This window comes from Schistocerca gregaria, chromosome 2 (genome assembly GCF_023897955.1).
Source record: "Schistocerca gregaria isolate iqSchGreg1 chromosome 2, iqSchGreg1.2, whole genome shotgun sequence".
NCBI lineage: Eukaryota > Metazoa > Arthropoda > Insecta > Orthoptera > Acrididae > Schistocerca > Schistocerca gregaria.
In genome coordinates, this window is record NC_064921.1 from 471,302,772 (window position 1) to 471,323,635 (window position 20,864).

The 20,864-nt window shown below is 44.8% G+C and overlaps 1 protein-coding gene across 2 annotated transcripts in view; it reads left to right on the forward strand.

Annotated features, from left to right (window-relative positions):
- LOC126326403 (transcription factor SOX-21-like) overlaps positions 1-16,483 on the forward strand; it is a 240,031-nt gene extending 223,548 nt beyond the window's left edge. The window contains exons 4-6 of one of the 2 annotated variants that reach the window (XM_049995638.1): positions 4,529-4,677; positions 9,811-10,049; positions 12,511-13,015. In XM_049995638.1, the coding sequence (XP_049851595.1) occupies positions 4,529-4,677; positions 9,811-10,049; positions 12,511-12,919 (797 nt within the window). In that variant the 3' untranslated portion in view covers positions 12,920-13,015. Of the gene's footprint in view, positions 1-4,528; positions 4,678-9,810; positions 10,050-12,510 lie in introns of both variants that reach the window. The other variant, XM_049995637.1, reaches the window with a different exon arrangement.
- The last annotated feature ends 4,381 nt before the right edge of the window (positions 16,484-20,864 follow it).

The window sequence follows — 20,864 nt, forward strand, 5'->3', positions numbered from 1 at the left end:
CTAGGGGTAAATCTGCTGACTAGAATTGATAGCATCCCTACGTCGTTTTCCATGATTCCCACTGATTACAACACATATCTTCACATAATTTAACGATGAATTCAATACTCTTTCAATAATTTCCTATTATGAGTGGTGTCTTCCTATAATCAAACTGCTGTATACTCTAGGGTTTGAGTTCAGGATTCATCGACACGTTAGTTTAGATAAACAAAGCTTAATTGTGTTTCATCTTATAAAATGGAAGGTGATATCGGAGGTTTCCCCAGATATCATCACGTTACACTACCACATACAAGATGTTGTGAGGAATACTAACCAAAGGCTGACTTTTATTGGCAAAAACTTAGAAGATGCAACAACTCTAGCAGACGCCTACGTCTTCTGTAGCATTACTACATAGTGTGGGGATCCTCAGCAGATATCAATGGAGGAGGATGTTGAAACTGGGGAGAAAATGTGATGGACATGATCAAGAAGGGGGAAGGGGAGGAAATCAGTAAAAAAAGTCGTCTTCCGTTGCAGCGAGATCTTTTCACGAAATTTCTATCACAAAATTTTAGCTGCTACGGAAAATGGATGCACCTGTTCGCCTCCGCAATGCGGGCGTTTATGAAACGATGTGTGGCTGCGCCAATGTTGTACACTCCTGGAAATTGAAATAAAAACGCCGTGAATTCATTGTCCCAGGAAGGGGAAACTTTATTGACACATTCCTGGGGTCAGATACATCACATGATCACACTGACAGAACCACAGGCACATAGACACAGGCAACAGAGCATGCACAATGTCGGTACTAGTACAGTGTATATCCACCTTTCGCACAATGCAGGCTGCTATTCTCCCATGGAGACGATCGTAGAGATGCTGGATGCAATCCTGTGGAACGGCTTGCCATGCCAATTCCGCCTGGCGCCTCAGTTGGACCAGCGTTCGTGCTGGACGTGCAGACCGCGTGAGACGACGCTTCATCCAGTCCCAAACATGCTCAATGGGGGACAGATCCGGAGATCTTGCTGGCCAGGGTAGTTGACTTACACCTTCTAGAGCACGTTGGGTGGCACGGGATACATGCGGACGTGCATTGTCCTGTTGGAACAGCAGGTTCCTTTGCCGGTCTAGGAATGGTAGAACGATGGGTTCGATGACGGTTTGGATGTACCGTGCACTATTCAGTGTCCCCTCGACGATCACCAGAGGTGTACGGCCAGTGTAGGAGATCGCTCCCCACACCATGATGCCGGGTGTTGGCCCTGTGTGCCTCGGTCGTATGCAGTCCTGATTTTGGCGCTCACCTGCACGGCGCCAAACACGCATACGACCATCATTGGCACCAAGGCAGAAGCGACTCTCATCGCTGAAGACGACACGTCTCCATTCGTCCCTCCATTCACGCCTGTCGCGACACCACTGGAGGCGGGCTGCACGATGTTGGGGCGTGAGCGGAAGACGGCCTAACGGTGTGCGCGACCGTAGCCCAGCTTCATGGAGACGGTTGCGAATGGTCCTCGCCGATAGCCCAGGAGCAACAGTGTCCCTAATTTTCTGGGAAGTGGCGGTGAGGCACTGCGTAGGATCCTACGGTCTTGGCGTGCATCCGTGCGTCGCTGCGGTCCGGTCCCAGGTCGACGGGCACGTGCACCTTCCGCCGACCACTGGCGACAACATCGATGTACTGTGGAGACCTCACGCCCCACGTGTTGGGCAATTCGGCGGTACGTCCACCCGGCCTCCCGCATGCCCACTATACGCCCTCGCTCAAAGTCCGTCAACTGCACATACGGTTCACGTCCACGCTGTCGCGGCATGCTACCAGTGTTAAAGACTGCGATGGAACTCCGTATGCCACGGCAAACTGGCTGACACTGACGGCGGCGGTGCACAAATGCTGCGCAGCTAGCGCCATTCGACGGCCAACACCGCGGTTCCTGGTGTGTCCGCTGTGCCGTGCGTGTGATCATTGCTTGTACAGCCCTCTCGCGGTGTCCGGAGCAAGTATGGTGTATCTGACACACCGGTGTCAATGTGTTCTTTATTCCTTTTCCAGGAGTGTATATAGGTGAAGCGGGAATGACTGTTAGAAAAGTCACATGCGGCTGAATCAGAGTTCGAAATCTGCGGTAACGCAACAGCACGAGAACTGTGACCTTCATCTCGATTTCAATAGTGTACGGTGCTGACTAAGGAAACAAACCTTTGTATAAGAAAAGTCCGAGAAGCAATTGAAATTTCTAAGAATGCATCTAACTTCCGTAGAAAGGACGGCTAAAGGCCTCCGTCATCTTGGCTCCCTGCCATCAAAGAAGTGAATACGCGGCCGCGGCGTGCCAGCAATACAAACAATGCCATGGAAGCCACCTCTGCCGACAGTAATATTTTGCATAAACATTTCCCCTATCACGCTCTGCGTTTAGATGAGATATAAAGCTGGTACGTATTGACCTAAGGTGGGGAGGCACGACCAGGTTCAAAGGTCGCTGGAGGAGCAATTGACACGAAACGCCAACTAAAAAATTGGATGATGGATACCTGGCAAGGTGAGTGGGACGCAAGTGATAAGGGTCGCATGTTACACCAGTTCTTTCCCGATAAAAGGGAGAGACTAAAACTCAAACATATCGATCCCAGCCGCGGTATGGTCCACTTTTTAACAGGACATGGATGGCCCTTATCCCACGCACTTAAACCGCGTGAGTCTGAGGCAGACACCAAAATGCACATGTGGGGAAGAAGGCTCTCCACAACACATCTTTTTCTGCGGACGATATACCAACATCAAACACACAAGACAGTTAAACCTCAATAATATCCAGGACACCATACACGCAATGCTCAGAGACGAAAACCACTGGACCGTGTTAAACGCACTCACTGACAAAATATCCGCGGGTTGGAAAACACTAATGATTCCGGCATAGAATTAGGTGATGACACTGATCTGAGCTGTGGTTGGCGGTCGGTGGCTTGATAGACAATTCCAAAACACTCACCGTCATACACACTTGTTGAAGGGACATTCTTCCATTAATATCTTTCCTATCTTCTCTTTTTATTCTTCCAAAATATGGTTGTGGTTTATGACTCTATTTTCCAAAATTTTGTTAATTTCATAATCTTTTTGTATCCTTTATCTATTCATCCTAAACATAAGAATCTTGGTTTATCTTAGAAATTTTTTTCCAAATTTATAATACGTCTGAAAGTTATAATACGTCATTACTTCTTCTTTGTCTTCATAAATTCCTGTAATCCATTCATAAACCGCTAATTTTAAGATTTTCGTTTATTAATTACTTTTAAGTTTATGAATATTTAAAGCTGCAATATTATTAATCCTTTTTAAAATAGGAAATAACAAAAAAAAAATGGGTCAAATGGCTCTGAGCACTATTGGACTTGACATCTGTGGTCATCAGTCCCCTAGAACTTAGAACTACTTAAACCTAACTAACCTAAGGACATCACACACATCCATGGCCGAGGCAGGATTCTAACCTGCGACCGTAGCGTTCACGCGGTTCCAGACTGAAGCGCCTAGAACCGCACGGCCACAATGGCCGGCCGGAAATAACAAATAAGTGTCATGTTCTGTACATGTACAATTTCGTATTGTGAAAGTACGACCTGTCTTAGCAAGGTGGCATGTCATTCGTAAATGGCAGCAAATAAATAAATCATATCAAATAATAAATCTTCCCGTTTCAGTTCTAGCCAGTGGTATGGGCCCGCCAATAGCAGGAAGAGGAATTCTAACCAATAACTCTTCTCCAGCATAAGTGTGGGAAAAATCCCTTTCTAACCAGTGACGTAGCCGTAGAAGTCTTAGCCGGTAACCCGCTCCTTCGGGTTTAGAGCAGGAAAACTTCTCTTACTATCCAAGGACAATGACGCATCAATGGTACCTGAAGATTTGTTACCCAGTAATCCCACTTCACTTGGCAGTTGCTCCTTTATAAGAGAAGGCGACAATGGTCTCTGACAGCGCCAAATTTACGGTGGACATCGCAAGATTCTGAAGAATATGCCAGCAGAGGGGTCGAAACATCGATTTTTTGAAGAAATATGACGCGGCCTAGCAACCCAAAAGATATTTAGGTTTTCCTTTATCCCACGTGCCATTCGAGAATTAGTCTAAAAGAGGTGCTATGAAGCCTCTGTCAAACACGTGTAATTTTGCAGTGAACACATGGTGTTTAAAAATAATTGAAAAGCTACGATCGCTTCAATATCGTTTACTGGATGACCGGTTTCAGCACTCTGAAGGTGCCATCACCGGATGGACACCATTGCACAAGTGGCAAATCATCTGATAAACATCATTGTGTCAACCAATAAAAAATAATAAAAAACTGCTGTCATGGTCGTTCTTTCCATAAAATATAAAACTGAAGTCACGAGATGAAACTACCACTGCTCGCCTAACACCGGTCGGCTTTATCATTTACGTGTAAGTTACACAGCAGTCATGTAGATGCAGGTCTCTGCAGTTAGTGTGGCGCGCTACGTCCCCGTTTTCCGTCCGCAGGCATGGCGGCGAGCCAGATGGGCCAGGTGGGCTCCTACTACTCGCCGGCGGCCGCCTACGGGTCGCTGAGCGCCGCCTCCATGGCCGCCGCCGCCGCCGCTGCCGCCGCGCAGCAGTCCGCCATCTCCGGGCTCTCGGCGCCTGCACAGGTACGGTAAACCAGCCTCCTCACACTCGCTGCACCTCCCACCCTAGCCTTCCCTTATACTCGCCATCTCGTATAGGGGGTGAAGGCCACGTCTGTCACCTTACCTTCAACTGAATGAAGTTACACTGAAGAGCCCAAGAAACTGGTACACTTGCCTAATATCGTGTAGCGCTCCCGCGAGCACGCAGAAGTGCCGCGAACGATGTGGCATGAACTCGACTAATGTCTGGAGGGCATTGACACCGTGAATTCTGCAGGACTGCCTATAAATCCATAAGAGTACGTGGGGGTGGAGATATCTCCTGAACAGAACGTTGCAAGGCATCCCTGATATGCTCAATAACGTTCCTGTCTGGGGGGGGGGGGGGGTCGCATTGTCCTCCTGGAACTGTCCAAGTCCGTCGGAAAGCACAATGGACATGAATGGATGAAGGTGATCAGACAGGATGCTTACGTGTCACCTGTCAGACTCGTATCTAGACGTATCTGAGGTCCCATATCACTCCAACTGTACGCACCCCGCATCATTACAGAGCCTCCACCAGCTTGAACAGTCCCCTCCTGACATGCAGTGCCCATGGATTCATGACGTTGTCTCCATACAAGTACACGTCCATCCGCTAGATACAATTTGAAACGAGACACGTGCAACCAGGCTATATGTTTCCAGACATCAACAGTCCAGTGCCTGTGTTCACGGATCCAGGTGAGGCGAAAAGCATTGTGTCGTGTAGTTATCATGGGTACATGAGTGGGCCTTCGGCTTCGAAAGCCCAACTAAGGTCGTCGTCCTCGTGGTTGTCAACAACTGGCCCACTTGTCAGTAGCTTGGCGTAACAATTGTTTATGGTTTTTGCATTAAGTGGGGTTTAAGTTCTATGAACACCCCGCCACCATCGCTGAACAAGGGTTACAGGTAGCCACACTTTACACTGCGAAGCGACCTTGGCGCGCTCTTGTGAAGTCAAATTTTCTGCCATCTCGTCATTCAACGTAATCAGATGCTACGGACGGTCAAAGAATTCTCAGGGATCATGTAGCAGAATACGACCACGTTCGTTAATAAATATCAACAGTCACAGAAGTTACGGCATTTAAAACTAGGAGGTGACTTCTTATCCACCCTGTACCTCACGCAGAATCGCAACTGTACTGCATTCCAAAGGTGGACCAACCCACAGCTAAGCAAGTAACATAATTTTTAGGTTAGTCAGTGCACCTCTGATAGTTCGTCAGTAGTTGGTGGATAGGCTTAATTACTCTGACGCTAACGTACCAGAGAGATGAATTATATCAATTAAACGCACAAATGTTTTAATACGAGAATAAACGCACGATAATTAACAGAACTCGCAGTCGTCGCTTTTTATGTGGGAGCACGAGTGTTACACAAACTATTCTTCAGGACTTCAGTGTCCTGGATCGCAGTGTCTTGTATTTCCGCCAGACACATAGATGTTTGGCAATTATTCGGTACACAGCACGACTAGAAGCTATTTCTCGAGCCTCGCAAGGCATCACCAGAGGGAGATCATGTGGGCCGTGCCATTTTTCTATAAGCTCTATAGTCAACAGTCACTGTGCAATTATTCTTCACACTGGTTACGTCTCAATTGGTTGTGCATTACTCTGGATTTAGTTTGGCCTACTTATCTTTGACCTGTTCCTGGATGCAGTATTGCTTTCACGATGATGAATTACTTCTGTACCTCTGACGCTTCTGCTATATCTCTAGAACTGTCAAGTGATTGTTGTCTGCCAAACCTGAACTTGTCGTTACTTCGCTCATTCTGTCACTCCAATTTGGTTCAGGGGAAGGTTCGTCATAAGGGCCATTCGGGCACAACGGCCATTTCAATCTGAGAGTCACTACAGTGCTGCAATCGCACAATTACTGCACAAAAGTGACACTCGAAACCCTCGTTAGCCTTGTGTAGTTATCCGAAGGAGTCAGGATATTATCTCACAATCGCGTTTCGTCGAATGTTTCGCACGCTGACACTTGCTGTTGGTCCAGTACTGAAATCTGCAGCAATTTACGGAAGACCTGCAATTCTGTCACGTTGAGCGGTTCTCTTCAGTCGTCGTCGATCCCGTTCGTGTAGGATGTTTTTCCGGCAGCAGCGATGTCGGAAATTTGATGTTTTATCGGAGTCCTGGTATTCATGGTGCACTTGTGAAATAGTCCTACGGGAAAATCCTCAACTGATTGATATCTCGGAGATGCTGTGTCCCATAGTTCGTGCACCGATTGTAACACCACGTTCAAACTCACTCAAATCTTGTTAACCTGCCATTGTAGCAGCAGTAACCGATCTAACAACCACGCCAGACGATTGTTGCCTTATATAGTCGTTTCCGACAGCAACGTCATATTATGGCTGTTTATATATCTGTATTTGAATACGCATGCCTATACCAGCTTCTTTGGCACCAGTCACTAGTTTTATTTTCAATGTATTTGACCGCCACTAAACAGACTCACTGAAGAACAGACTCACATAACCAGTTGTCTTAAACGTTAAGCTTGACATCCAGTTTCACAGCAATATACTGCGTGATTCAGTTGCCCCTGCCTAAGGGTTTTATGGAACCCGCAATTCCTTCAAAAACCACGCTTGAGATTTGCCTTCAAAAACCACAACGAGATTACACTGCAAGTTTCAACTTTTTCAATATCGTTCACATCTGCACATAATGACGAGCAGATGGTGCGCAAACTGACACGTCATGAAATTGATGTCCTTCCAACGTAATTAAACTAAACGTAATAAAACTCCAAATGTCATTAGTAAGTGGCAGTAGTATTATACTTGATAATAAAACATAGACTAAATCAGAAATTTCAGTTATTATTTCAATACACTACAAGCAATTACAAGAGATGCTTTCACTCCGAAAGACAGAAGAAGATAACCAGCAGAGAGGAGGCGATGGTGCCTCTCTTGTTTAGCAAAATGAACGCAGAAATAAACGGTAACGATGGCTGGAGAAATATGGCAGTTGTATTATTCAATTTTATCTTTGCAGTGTGAAATAATTAATTACGTGACTGTAAGACTATATCACATCGATTAAAGAGCTCAAGTATGTGAAGATGAGAACGCCGTTTTCTTTTCTTTTTTTTTTAAAAAAAAAAATCGTTGGTAATAGAATCTAAAACAATTAGCACAACTAAATCCAGACAAAACCTGTGAGAGAATAACATTTGCATCGATGTGAAAAAAATTACGGGATAACTTTAATATCGCGTCGGACATCATTTTGTCCAGCGACGTGCAGCATCACCACGTAGCACGCCCTCCACTAGTCGTTGTTCCCTGGGGAAATACTGAGACATGCTGCTTCTATAGCAGTCAATAATTGCGAAAGTGTTGCCGGTGCAACTAACCTCTTGATTATGTCCATAAACGTTCGATGGGTTTCATGTCGGGTGATCTGAGTGGCCAAATCATTCGCTCGAATTGTTTAGAATGTTCTTCAGACGAATCACGAACAGCTGTGGCCTGGTGACATGATGCATTGTGATCCATTAAGTTCCATTGTAGTTTGGGGAAGTTGAAGTGCATGAATGGTCTCCAAGTAGCAGAATATTACGATTTCCAGTCAAAGATCGGTTCCGTGTAAACATAGCCAATACCATTAAGGAGCTACCGCCTGTGCCTGTGTCCATGGATTCGTGGGATCCGTGCCACACTCGAAAGGTGCCTCAGCTATTCCCGCTGACATCGGGACTCAGCTCACCAGGTCACGGTTTTGCAGACGTCTTGGGTCCAACCAATATTGTCACCAGCCAGGAGAGACGTTCAGGGCGATGTGATGTTAGCAGAGTCATTCGCGTCACTCGTTTGCTGCCACAGCCCATTAACACCACATTTCGCCTCACTATCCTAACGGACACGTTCGACGGAAGTTCCATATTGATTTCTGCGGTTATTTCACGCAGTGTTGCTTGTTTGGTAGTAGTGACAATTCTACACAAACGTTCGTTAAGTGAAGACCATCGGCCACTGCGTTTTCCTTCGTGAGAGATAATACCTGAAATTTGATACTCTCGTCACACTCTTGACACTGTTCACCTTGAAATACTGAATTCTCCAACGATTTCCGAAATAGAATGTCCAATGTGTCCAACTACCTACCATTCCACGTTGCCGTGGTGCGGCGATCAAGTCGGACACCTTTTCACATGAATTACTAGAGAGCAGTGATAGCTTCACCAATGTAATGACCTTTTTTAGCACGTGTACGTGACACTACCGCCATTTGTATCTGTGCATATTTCTATTTTGTGACTTTTGTCACCTTAGCGTATTCTCCATAATACAAGGGCTATTCGGAAAGTAAGGAACGATAGGTCGTGAAATGGAAACCACAGTGAAAATCAAAACTGTTTTATTTGCAACCGTTAGATACTCCTTCCAGCTAGTTCTCTACACAGTCGCCGTTCAGAGTTATACGTCTGTCGTGGTGTTGTACCAACTTTTCAATTTCCTCGTTATAGAAGACAGCCGCCAATGCTTTTCGACAATTTTCTAGTCTGGGCTGCAGCTCGTTGTCTGTGTCAAAATATTGTCTTCATAGCCAGCGGTTCATTTGAGCAGAGATGAACCTCAGGGGTAGCCAATTACAGGCTGTATTGTGGGTGATCGAACACTTCCCATCGAAAACGCTGCAGGAGCATCTTCATTGTCCCTGCAGAGTTTGGCCGAGAATTGTCGTGTAGAACGAACAGCACGACAGTTATGTTTTGTGGATTGCATAGCTTCAGGCGATATCTTTCGCCAGGCCTTCATGCTTGACGGGAGACGCTAATTTCTAGCCATGTTTACGTTCTCAACTTTGAGTTCAGAACAGAGCGACTTGATGCGATCGACGGGCGTACTAGACACAGTGCCCAACGCATCTGTGCAAAGCTTCATCAGATTTTTACTGTGTTTTCCATTTCGCGATCGATAGTTTCTTCCTTTCCGAATAACCCGCGTACAACATTTAACTCCTGATGTTCGCAATTTCCGGCACTAGTAAATAAATAATTACACATACTGTTGTCTTTAATTTCGGTATGAGACTGCTGTATTTTCCAACGGCTGTAACAGAATTTCTCAGGAGGACCCTAATTCGGCTCTTGCAGGTGGTGAGCTCGATGGACGCGATGAAGTACTCGATGGAGGCGGACAAATACCGGTCGGCGTACATGCCGCCCATCTCGATGTATTCGGCGGACCCCAAGTCGTACATGGAGCGCGGGGGCGGCTATTTGGACCACACGTCGGCGCTCACCAAGGCCTACTTCGAGTCTTCCAAGATGTACGTCGAGACTGGCCGCTACGACGCAGAGGCGGCCGCCGCCGCTGCAGCTGCGCACCAGCGGTGAGTCCCAATCAGCTGTCATGAAAACTGGAATATAGTCTCTGGGAAAACATCACGGAACGTGGGTAATGGTATGGGAATTATTTCAGAAGAGCTGCTTATGACCGAATTGCCGACCCATTGATGTCTCAGGAAGTGTCTCAGCACCATAACCCTTAATTTGGTCAAGTTGTGGCATATATTCCTTTCATTCCCGATTCTATTCAGTGGTTTTCGTTAGTTATCCGACCCACCTATCTAATTTTCAGATTCTTCTGCAGCACGACGTTTGAATTACTTCACTTCATATCTTAAGTGCTTGTCGTCTAAGTTTCACTTTCGTACACAACAGACAAATATTTTCAGAAAACTATTTCTAAGACTTGAATTTGTATTCTGTGTTTGCAAATTTCTCTCTTTAAGAAGACTGACAGTCTCTGTTTTATATCAGCTCTACTTCTGCCATTGTAAGTTCACTGCTGCTAATATAACTGCCTCAGCACCACGTAATTTAATTCGATTACTCTCCATTACCCTTTTTTAAATTTTTTCTGTGTCCATCATATAAACTCTGTAAATACACTGTCCATTCCGCTGAACTGATCTTCCCAGTCTTATGCTGTCTTTGACACAACTATAATGTCATGGCAAAGATCTACGTTTCCATTTATTATTACAGACCTTTAAAATCCTTTCTAGTTTTCCCCTTGCTTCTCTTTTACGTTTACTCGCTGTACAGACTGAAAACGTCGCAGATTTCTGCCAAGGACCTTCCACTCTCATAATAGTAACATGGTTCCTCCTTGCAGGTTTACTTTTGCCTCTTGTTTTTCTTTTCGGTGAAAGTGACCCTATCTTGAAACTATGTCGTCTCTTCCGCACATTATGAGTTCTTTATTCTGGAACCATTTAAAACCAAATCGCATAGAAAGAACAACTTTTCTAAGAATTTCCTTGCTAACTTTGACATCTAGTTCGCTGGAACAACAGGAGTGAAGCTTATACGAGGTTGGTGTTCCTTTGAATTGTTCTTAATGTTGCAACAAACGCTTCTAGCCACAAATTTATCCATGTAGTCAATTGGACGTTTACTGTAGGCACTTTTCTTCTTCTTTTTTGGAGCTGATACTTGCCTGTGTCCCTTCCGTCACAGTTCGTCCGGAACAGACTAATTCAGATTTAACATTTTGCTTGTCTTTCTTTTTTATTTTTCTCATCGTCAGTTAATTTAATGAAGATGGCAGTCTGCTTGTGAAGGCATTTTTCACAATCACTTGCCACGCTTAAATTGCGAGGCGACAACACGTGCCACTTTGAACTAGGACGTTTTCCGTACCTAATCACTTATCTTAGTTTCCACTATGGCTGGCACTACAGTTCGCTCCATCGAAACGTGTTCAAATGGTTCAAATGGCTCTGTGTGACTTAACTTCTAAGGTCATCAGTCCCCTAGAACTCAGAACTACTTAAACATAACTAACCTAAGGACACCACACACATCCATACCCGATGCAGGATTCGAACCTGCAACCGCAGCGGTCGCGTGTGGCTCCAGCGCCTTGAACCGCTCGGCCACCCCGGCCGGCTCTAAATGTGTAGTACTTTGTTTTGTTGTTGTTTTATTCATTCTTGGACCACTTTTACAAATGTGCTCGTTATGTGATGGTGCCACAGTTGCAGAACAAAGAAAAAACATAATATACACAGTAATTTACTTATTTGTCCAAGTCTAGTTGGACAAGTGTCGCTTTTGTAAATCATGTGGATGTTGCTAACTGTGGCTAAATTTGTGATGTGGTGTAATATTAACGGCACTGAAAAACATACGTTATGTTTTCCAAAAGAATGTGCGCACCAAGAACAAACTAAAAGATAATAATAACTCTACACGACAATCACAGTGCTGCAAACATGCAACAAACGTGTATCATCTAACAATGAACTGCTAGGCGATGCAGTCACGGACTGTGCGGCTGGTCCCGGCGGAGGTTCGAGTCCTCCCTCAGGGCATAGGTGTGTGTGTGTGTGTGTGTTTGTCCTTAGGATAATTTAGGTTAAGTAGTGTGTGAACCATTAACAAATGGTTCAAATGGCTCTGAGCACTATGGGACTCAACTGCTATGGTCATTAGTCCCCTAGAACTTAGAACTACTTAAACCTAACTAACCTAAGGACATCACACACATCCATGCCCGAGGCAGGATTCGAACCTGCGACCGTAGCAGTCGCACGGTTCCGGACTGCGCGCCTAGAACCGCGAGACCACCGCGGCCGGCGATGACCTTAACAGTTACGTCCCATAAGATTTCACACACATTTGAACATTGTTTGAACAGCTAGGCGATTCGAAACTGGTAACGAAAAAAAGAATTGAAGAATTAAACAAAAGGCGACTGCTTGCTGTAATTTGTCGTTAATTTAACAGTCGCTGTGTCCCACATGCATAATGGATAGAAGTTTTAAAATAAATTATGTTGCACAGGTACGATGTGTCGAAAATGTACGGCACGGCCCCCGAGAGCCACCCCTCGCCGCGGACGCCGACCGAGTCTCCGACAGAGAGCAAGGTGGGCGCTGGAGGCGGCCTGCTGTCGGGGGCGGTCGACCGCCAAGACGGGGGCGGGGCACCCGCCTCCTCGTCCTCGGGCTCCTCGGCGGCGTCGCCGGGTCTGGGCTACTACCACCACGGCGGGGGCGGCATGCCCGGCCTGCTGCCCATGGCGCAGTACAGCGGCCACTACCACCAGGCGGCGGCGGCGGCTGCGGCGGCCGCGGCGGCGGCGGCCTCCGGGGGCGGCTCCGCGGGGGCCGGGGGCAGCGCGGGAGGCGGCGCGGGCTCCGTGGCCGGGGGCGGCGCAGAGTTCCGGCGGCCCCTCACCGTCATCTTCTGACCGGGCGGCGGCAGGGGCTAGCCCGGCGCAGACTCGGCCGAGCTCACGGCCTCTTGGCTGTGAGCCGTGAGCGGAGGGGCGGAAGAGCTGTCGTGCTCGTCCTGTCGCCCACACCCGACACCAGCGCCGTGATCTGCAGCTGTCTGGAGCCCCTGAATGCGCGTCGATGCACGTGGCCCGGCTCTCGAACGGCAGTTGTGGGTCGCCGCTGCTTTGTGACAACCGTTATTCTGAATACTGATTTTGCCTAAAGTGGGAACAATAATGACCCTCCTGCAAATGGATTGTCCCTCCCTATCGAAAGTACTTAAAGCTTGAGCTTACGTCGTTTCAAGTGCCATTTGAACATAAAGTGAAAAGGGAAGCTGGCCTTTCATTTATTTACAATTTGTAGATCATTGTGATTTTTCTTTGAGAGAAATTACGAGGAATCAAAGATTAAATCGGATTCCCGTTTCGGACAGTATTAAGGTTTCGCAATTAAGCGTGTGTCACACGAAAAAAAACTAATGGCTCACGGTTCAACCGATGACCATTTCTTATATTTCTTTTTGTCACTTATCATCACTTTCACCTGTGATAATATTTTGAGTCTGCGAAAAATACTAAATTGGTTCATGGTATGACTTTCAAATAAAAGCATAGACCCTCCATGTAAATATATAGGTATCTAATTCGCAGAGAAAGGGACCGTCCCTAGTTTTGAGCTAGCCTGGGAGTTGATGATTACTTAATTTCGCAACAAAAATTAGATGCAAACTCAAACGTATGCTACGCTGTTTCAAGCCTCTCTCGGCTCACCCCAAAACCGATCACAAGAGGAGGAGAAAAGCATTAAAGGTGTTTCATCCTTACCGAAAATTTGTACTGTGATAGTGATGGATGGAAAACGTAGCCACATTCGATAAAGAAATGTCAAATACCTGAGATAAATACGGTATCAAGCACGGAATCGCTTGCCGTTACTGTTAACTGTGTGATTTTCTCTGCACAGAAAATATTTTTCCCGTACTCAGAATCAGCAGAAAAACCGAATGATAGCAGCTCAAAGAAGTTGTACAACTTATAAAAGATTACAGTGTAAAGGGTCGCTGCTGGCCTGCAGTATCACACGCAGTTCATCACAGTAGCCCTCAAACCTACGAGGAGTGCGAGAAAAGTAATGAGACTGATTTTTTATCTACCAAAGCTGTTATCTTTCTAAAACACAATGCTGTCCCTTTCAACTTAATTCCCTACGGCAGCTATACACTAGTCGAGCTGTTGGCCCCACACTCCGTAGCATCGCTGAAAGGGTTCAACTGGTAGGGTCTTCAACATGTCGTTCACATTCTTTTTAATGATCTCTAGAGTCCGATAATGGCGTCATATTAAGACATTTTTCAACTTCGGGAAAACAAAAAAAGTTACTAGGACTCAGAAGAGGTGAAGAGGGGCGCTGTGGAACAATAAGAATGTCTTTTGAGACCAAAAATTCCGCAAAGGAAGTGGCCGTGTAACATGGGGTGTTGCTCTGATGCAGCTTCCATGTGTCTGCAATGTCCGGTCTCACTCGGTTCCTCCTTTTCCTGAGACTTTCAAGGACATCTCTGTAAAACACTTGTTGACGGTTTGTCCTCCAAGAACAATATCACAAGTGCACACACTTGTTCGAAGTTTTCGTTGATTTTTAATGTCGACGTTCTTCCCGAGCGGTGTTGTCGACCTTCAAGGTGTTCTCGGCTTCCAAAAATTATTTGTGACAGCCAAAAACTTCTGCTCTTTATAAGGTATATTCCCCCTAGGCCCGTTTGAAATTTTCAAAGGTCATACTCACTGATTCCCTAAGTTTAACACAAAATTTTGTCGAGGACGGTGTCCGTGGCCTTGGTAAAGCGCTGAAAGTTGTCAATTCGCTTAGGCTTTACCAAGAAGATTTATTATCTATATACCACTATTGCAATTTCAATATTTTGCTCCAGTCTACCTGATGATAACAAAATGTCGATATTACAATCGTGATATGTAAACAATAAAAGTTTTTATTACAGTCTAAGCGAAATGATAGGTTTCAATTCGACACGAAACTTGATTGCAAAAAAGTTTCTCTAAATTCCGCTCTTCCATTTTCCTAACACACAATAATAACACTACATCATTGATAGCGCTGTCAGAAATCATGTGATGGCTGTACTGAAGTGAATCTCGGACTTAGCATCTGGAAGAGATGAACACACCGGTGTACACAGGCGGAATAACACGGCACTGCCAGATCGCTCGCAGCGTTGTCAGTCTCATTACTATTCCTACATGCCTTTCTTCCACGAATGTTTTAGAAGGCCTAGGAGGTTCATCGGCACTCTTATCACATTACAAGCCAACTGAAGCTAATGTGCCGATATCAGAGCTTTTTATTGCATTTTTCCAATTGCAATCGTACTTCTGGAGACTGTACCGCACAGCAAATAATACGGGAGCTTTGAACGTCTGCAAGGACTTCGGCGGCATAAGCCCCATAGAAAGTTTTATGGAAAATTAGGATTTTTCTTCTTTCGGCAGTAATTGAGTTACGTAGGAAAGTCTGGTACGAGGACCAGAGACCGTCGCGTCTAGTATTTCATGCTCACGCTTTTTAAACAAATCCAGTTGTTTAACCTACATATCTCATCCACACGACGGTCGCTCTTCACACACAACAGTTCGACAAAAGGCGTAGATTCGAGGTACTGTGGACATCAGGCCTATCAGCCTCTGTTAATGCTTTCGATTTTAGACTGTTTTGCACAGTGAAACAAAATTCTACAAATAAGCTAAGCTTTCTCTCTGATTTCTCATTTTCTACGTTTCCTTAAAAAAATGGCTTTCCGTCAATAGTTATGCTTAGTAAAAAATCCGCTGCTAAAAGTAACTATATTCGTTTTTAAAAATATGCAACACACAAAGAAAATGATTTGTTCACTATGTTCTTAAAATTTCCTAACCAGATATAAATTACCTTAAATTTCATTCTCATAAAATAGCTACGATATATACATTTGCATTACCTTATTTTTTGTTCTTGTCTAATAATTTTGTAGATTCTTATGTTTTGTTGACGAGTAACACTTTTTACTCTTTACGAGTAAAAACAAGGCCGTGATGACTTCCAACGAAGCGAACGCACTTAACGTGTTCTTACTTCCGTATTAGGTATACAGGCCAGCACCTAACTGCCTGTCATTGGCCGCGGGATGCAGAACACTCTTTCCTGGACGAAGTGTGGGCGACTAGGAAATAAAAACAGTCTTACATTATTATACTCTTACTTAGAATTGTTGAGTCAGACTCGTTTTATTCGGACTCCACTGTGTCGGTTATCGATTGTAAATATTTGTTTATAGGTGTAAAATGAATGTTGCAGAATTTATATAAAATGTAATTTATCCTTTATATTATCTTTTTATTTCTAAATGTTCCTATGTCACTAATGCTCTGCTCATGGAAATAGATGTACATGGTAAGACACAGTTATGATCCCTGTATCGATGGTATTTACTGCAAATCAATAAACTGCATACATTGCTATTGTTAGAAGTACACAGATCATACTGAATACTGCATCAAGGAATACACCATTACAGCAGAACCGTTCCTTTTCCTGGCCTCTCTTTTATAAATTATTGAATGTGCAATGTGCCACAGTGCCAACTAACACTTTTTCTTATACAAAATGTAATTTGAAGGAAAACTTCAACGATGTTTAATGCAGGTAAGACAAACGATCTGAGAGGACGTTCATCTGCGCCATCTGCTGAAGACCTTAACTGAATTTGCTGACGCATTTAAGTCCACAGATCTCCTAAGTGCAAGAAGATAGTATTTTGTGGTTTATTTTCACCTCCACGAATCGCTGTATCAGGTACTGCAGTGGTTAGAACAATGCACGCATGTTCAGAATGATTGACGTTAGGGGGGAGATTCTCATTTGGTTACTGCGAATCGCGGCGAATTTATAAATTTATTAGCATGGTGCAAGACGTCATTTCTTCTCAAAAATTGGTTTTCTTCCTCATCCATGGTTTCTGCTGTTCTCAGATATTTCCTTCCCTAGATCCAGTTTTTCCATTCCTGCACTAAACTCACAAACTACTCAGAGGATCGGGCATCTACAGCTAAAATAATACGTCATTGATGGAATAAGGGCTTTACGATCCTGCGCGAGATGTTATTAGCAAATTAAAATTAAAATGAATGAACGTTCATATAACGGCTTTAGCCTGTGTACTGTAGTCCTTTCAAAGACCCACGTCCGGTTTTGTATCTTAACGGAGCACCCTCAGGTGTACCTTGGAACATCGTAATTCTCATCAACCACAAAGTGATTACTTAATCTCAGTCCGCAGCTCGTGGTCGTGGGGTTGGGTTCTCGCCGATTCCCGGCGGTGTCAGGGATTTTCTCTGCCTCGTGATGACTAGGCTTTGTGTGCTGTCCTTAGGTTAGTTCGGTTTAAGTAGTTCTAAGTTGTAGAGGACTGATGACCATGGATGTTAAGTCCCATAGTGCACTTAATCACACCTAAGGATTCACCTTTAATGTGCGAAACCGGTCGTGGGTCTTCGAACGGATTACGATAAACAGCTATTGTTGTTTTATGGACTTCCATTCATTTTTATTTTAATTTCCAAGTAACATCATTCGTGATATTATGGTATGAAACTTCCAATTCCACCCATAGCACTCGTGTTTACGCAGAAAATCTCTTTATTCGCTCAAATTTTCCTCCTTCAAACCCGAATATATATATATCATAGTGGTTTTAAAGGAGGAAAATATATATCACGAGGCAGAAAGCTTCGCAAGGACCGCGTCTGAGCGATATTGAAGCCCGTATAGAGCACCAGGTGTGACCAGGTGAAAGCTCTGTATTCGTTAGTAGACTTCATCTATTTGCCTTCAACTTACTATGCAGTCAGCCGAGAGATTTAATATCTTTTAAGTCAGACATTGGTTTGTTCTTACGCAAATATTCGATTTTCTAGCCCTTTGGTCCCAACGCAGTCGTGTTTACCACTACAGCTGGTAAAACAGTTTTCGGCCAGTTTCACCAACTCCAAATCATTGTTTTGGGTTTAGTATTATCTCTGGATCGTAATGGTGACTCGCGTTGGATGGTCTTCCAGTTATGCTTTATTTTCTCCAAACCGGGTTTCGAAATATTATCGATGTGAAAAGTCCCGAGACAACAATGGCATGTTCCGCGTGCTATTACGCAATACTTGAGACACTAGTCTCACATTCGAGAGGGAAGGCGATTCAGATGTAATTTTTACGTGGTTTCCGTAAATTTATTCCTTTTGTAAAGCACACGGCATGTTTCCCTTCACAATTCGAGCTTGTGGTCTGTCTCCAGTGACATAAAGAAAAGAATGTGCACTTAGCTCCTTCATATCGACCCCGTCATTCAGGTAGTATCTACTCGTTCGTGTGAAAAATTTATCACATCGACTGTGACGCTCCTCTATGTCACAGAGTATTCAGTTATCCAGTAATAGACATTCCTACTTGCTGGTGCTTATTTCTTATGTAGTTCCTGCAACTCTTTTCTCTTGTGGACCGCAATCCCTAAACGTTGAACAAAAAGTTCTTATCGACGCATACTCGCCTTTTTGTATCTACATCAAAGGTGAGGCTCCGACCATTTACAACAGCTGGCAAACAAACACTTCTATACGGTATACGGAAGTTTGAACAAAACTGTTTCAAGAACAACACTAGCCAAAACGTTTCGCACTTTACAAAATTTCCCAGTCTCTCGCAGAAATTTACCACATTTATTAAGTTGCCTTGTGATATTGCTTTTATCATTTTTAATTTTGGCTGGATATCGATGAAAAGCTCGTAATGCAGGACAAATAATTTCCAGCTATTGAAAGAATAAGAAAATCCTACAACCGACTGGCAACCGTGGTCTATAGAGGACCAGTTGGAGCTACCGGCATCGGTAACACTCCGCGTGAGCCGGCCGCTGTGACCGAGTGGTTCTAGGCGCTTCAGTCCGGTACAGCGCTGCTGCTACGGTCGCAGGTTCGAATCCTGCCTCGGGCATGGATGTGTGTGATGTCCTTAGGTTGGTTAGGTTTAAGTAGTTCTAAGTCTAGGGGACTGACGACCTCAGTCCCATAGTGCTTAGTGCCATTTCAGCGACAGTGGTGTGTAGGCGACGAAAAAAGTCGTACGAGCAAGCAGATCCAATCACTCTGTTAATATCTAATCGCAGTACGAGAGAACCGTATTACAGTACTAAGGAGCGTCAGAAACAAGCACGCGGTCTAGAAATACTGTGTGAAATAATTCTCGTAGTGCACATTCTAATAGGATTTATTGTCACTCTTTCTTGGGATGTTAAACGAATTGAAATAACTTTTGAGACCCTAAAAAGAACTTTGCACATCCTGACTCATAGACTTGTTATGTTCGAATCTTCACTGTTCACGTCATTCTGGAATGTTGAAACAGCACAAGTAACTAATGGTTCAAATGGCTCTGAGCACTATGGGACTTAACATCTGTGGTCATCAGTCCCCTAGAACTTACAACTACTTAAACCTAACTAACCTAAGGACATCACACACAACCATGCCCGAGGCAGGATTCAAACTTGGGACCGTAGCAGTCGCGCGGTTCCGGACTGCGCGCCTAAAACCGCTAGACCACTGGGGCCGGCAGTAACTAATGGTACCGTGCACAGATATGGACTCAAGCTCTTGCTGGCTTCTCGCAATTTCCGCTAGAAGAAATAAATACGAAGATCAAAATGTAACTTAAAAACAAAAGTTCGCAGTCATGTATGTCAAGATAAGGCTTTGTGTAGTTGGAATAATCATGTTAATTGTGTATCCAAGCTATGACTCTTCGAAACACAAGTGAAATAACTGAGCGACCGACTACAGTGATTGACACTGGACTGGCATTTGGAAAGAGTCGTGGAATAGCAATAGGCACTATACAGATGACGGTAGCACCTCGTACACAGGGTATAAAAGGACATAGCATTGATGGAGCTGTCATTTGTGCTCATATGATCTATGTGAAAAGGTTTCCGTCGTGATTGTGGCCGCATGACTTGAACTAACGAAGCGGAGTGGTAGCTCGAGGTAGACACATGGGACGTTCCATTTCGAAAATCGTTAGCGAATTCAGTATTCCAAGATCCACAGTGTCAAGAGTGTGCCGGGAATACCAGATTTCAGGCATTACATGACACCACGGATAACACAGTGGCCGACGGCCTTCACTTAACTATCGAGTGCAGCTACTTTTGCATAGAGTTGTCAGTGTTAACCAATTAACAACACTGTGTGAAATAATCGCAGAAAACTATGTGGGACATGCGACGATAGTATCGGTTAGGACAGTAAGGTGAAATCTGGCGTTAATGGGCTATGGCAGCAGCAGACGACGGACGCGATTGTCTTTGCTAATAGCACGACATAGGCTGCAGCGCCTCTGCTAGGCTCGTGTGCGTATCGGCTGGACCACAGACGACTGGAAAACCGTCGCCTGGTCAGGTGAGTCCCAACCTCAGTTCTTGAGAGCTGATGGTACGTTTTCAAGTGTGGCGCAGACCCCACTAAGTCATGGACCCAGGTTGCCAACAAGGCACTGCCCAAGCTGGTGGTAGCTCCATAATAGTACAGACTATGTTTACATGGAATGGGCGGGGTCTTCTAGCCCAAGTGAAGCGATCGTTGACTGCAATTAGTAATGTTCAGGCACTTCGAGACCATTTGCAGTCATTCGTGGACCTTATGTTACCAAATAAAGATGTCATTTCACCGGGCCCCTATTGTTTAATAGCAACTTCAAAGCATGCAACAGCGATTCTGGATGGCATGGATTAGACAAGTCCTTGGTAGTCTTCTGGATCAAAGTGGTGTAAGAAGTTTAAGTACAAATCACGCAACTCCCTTTAAATCATGGAGTGGC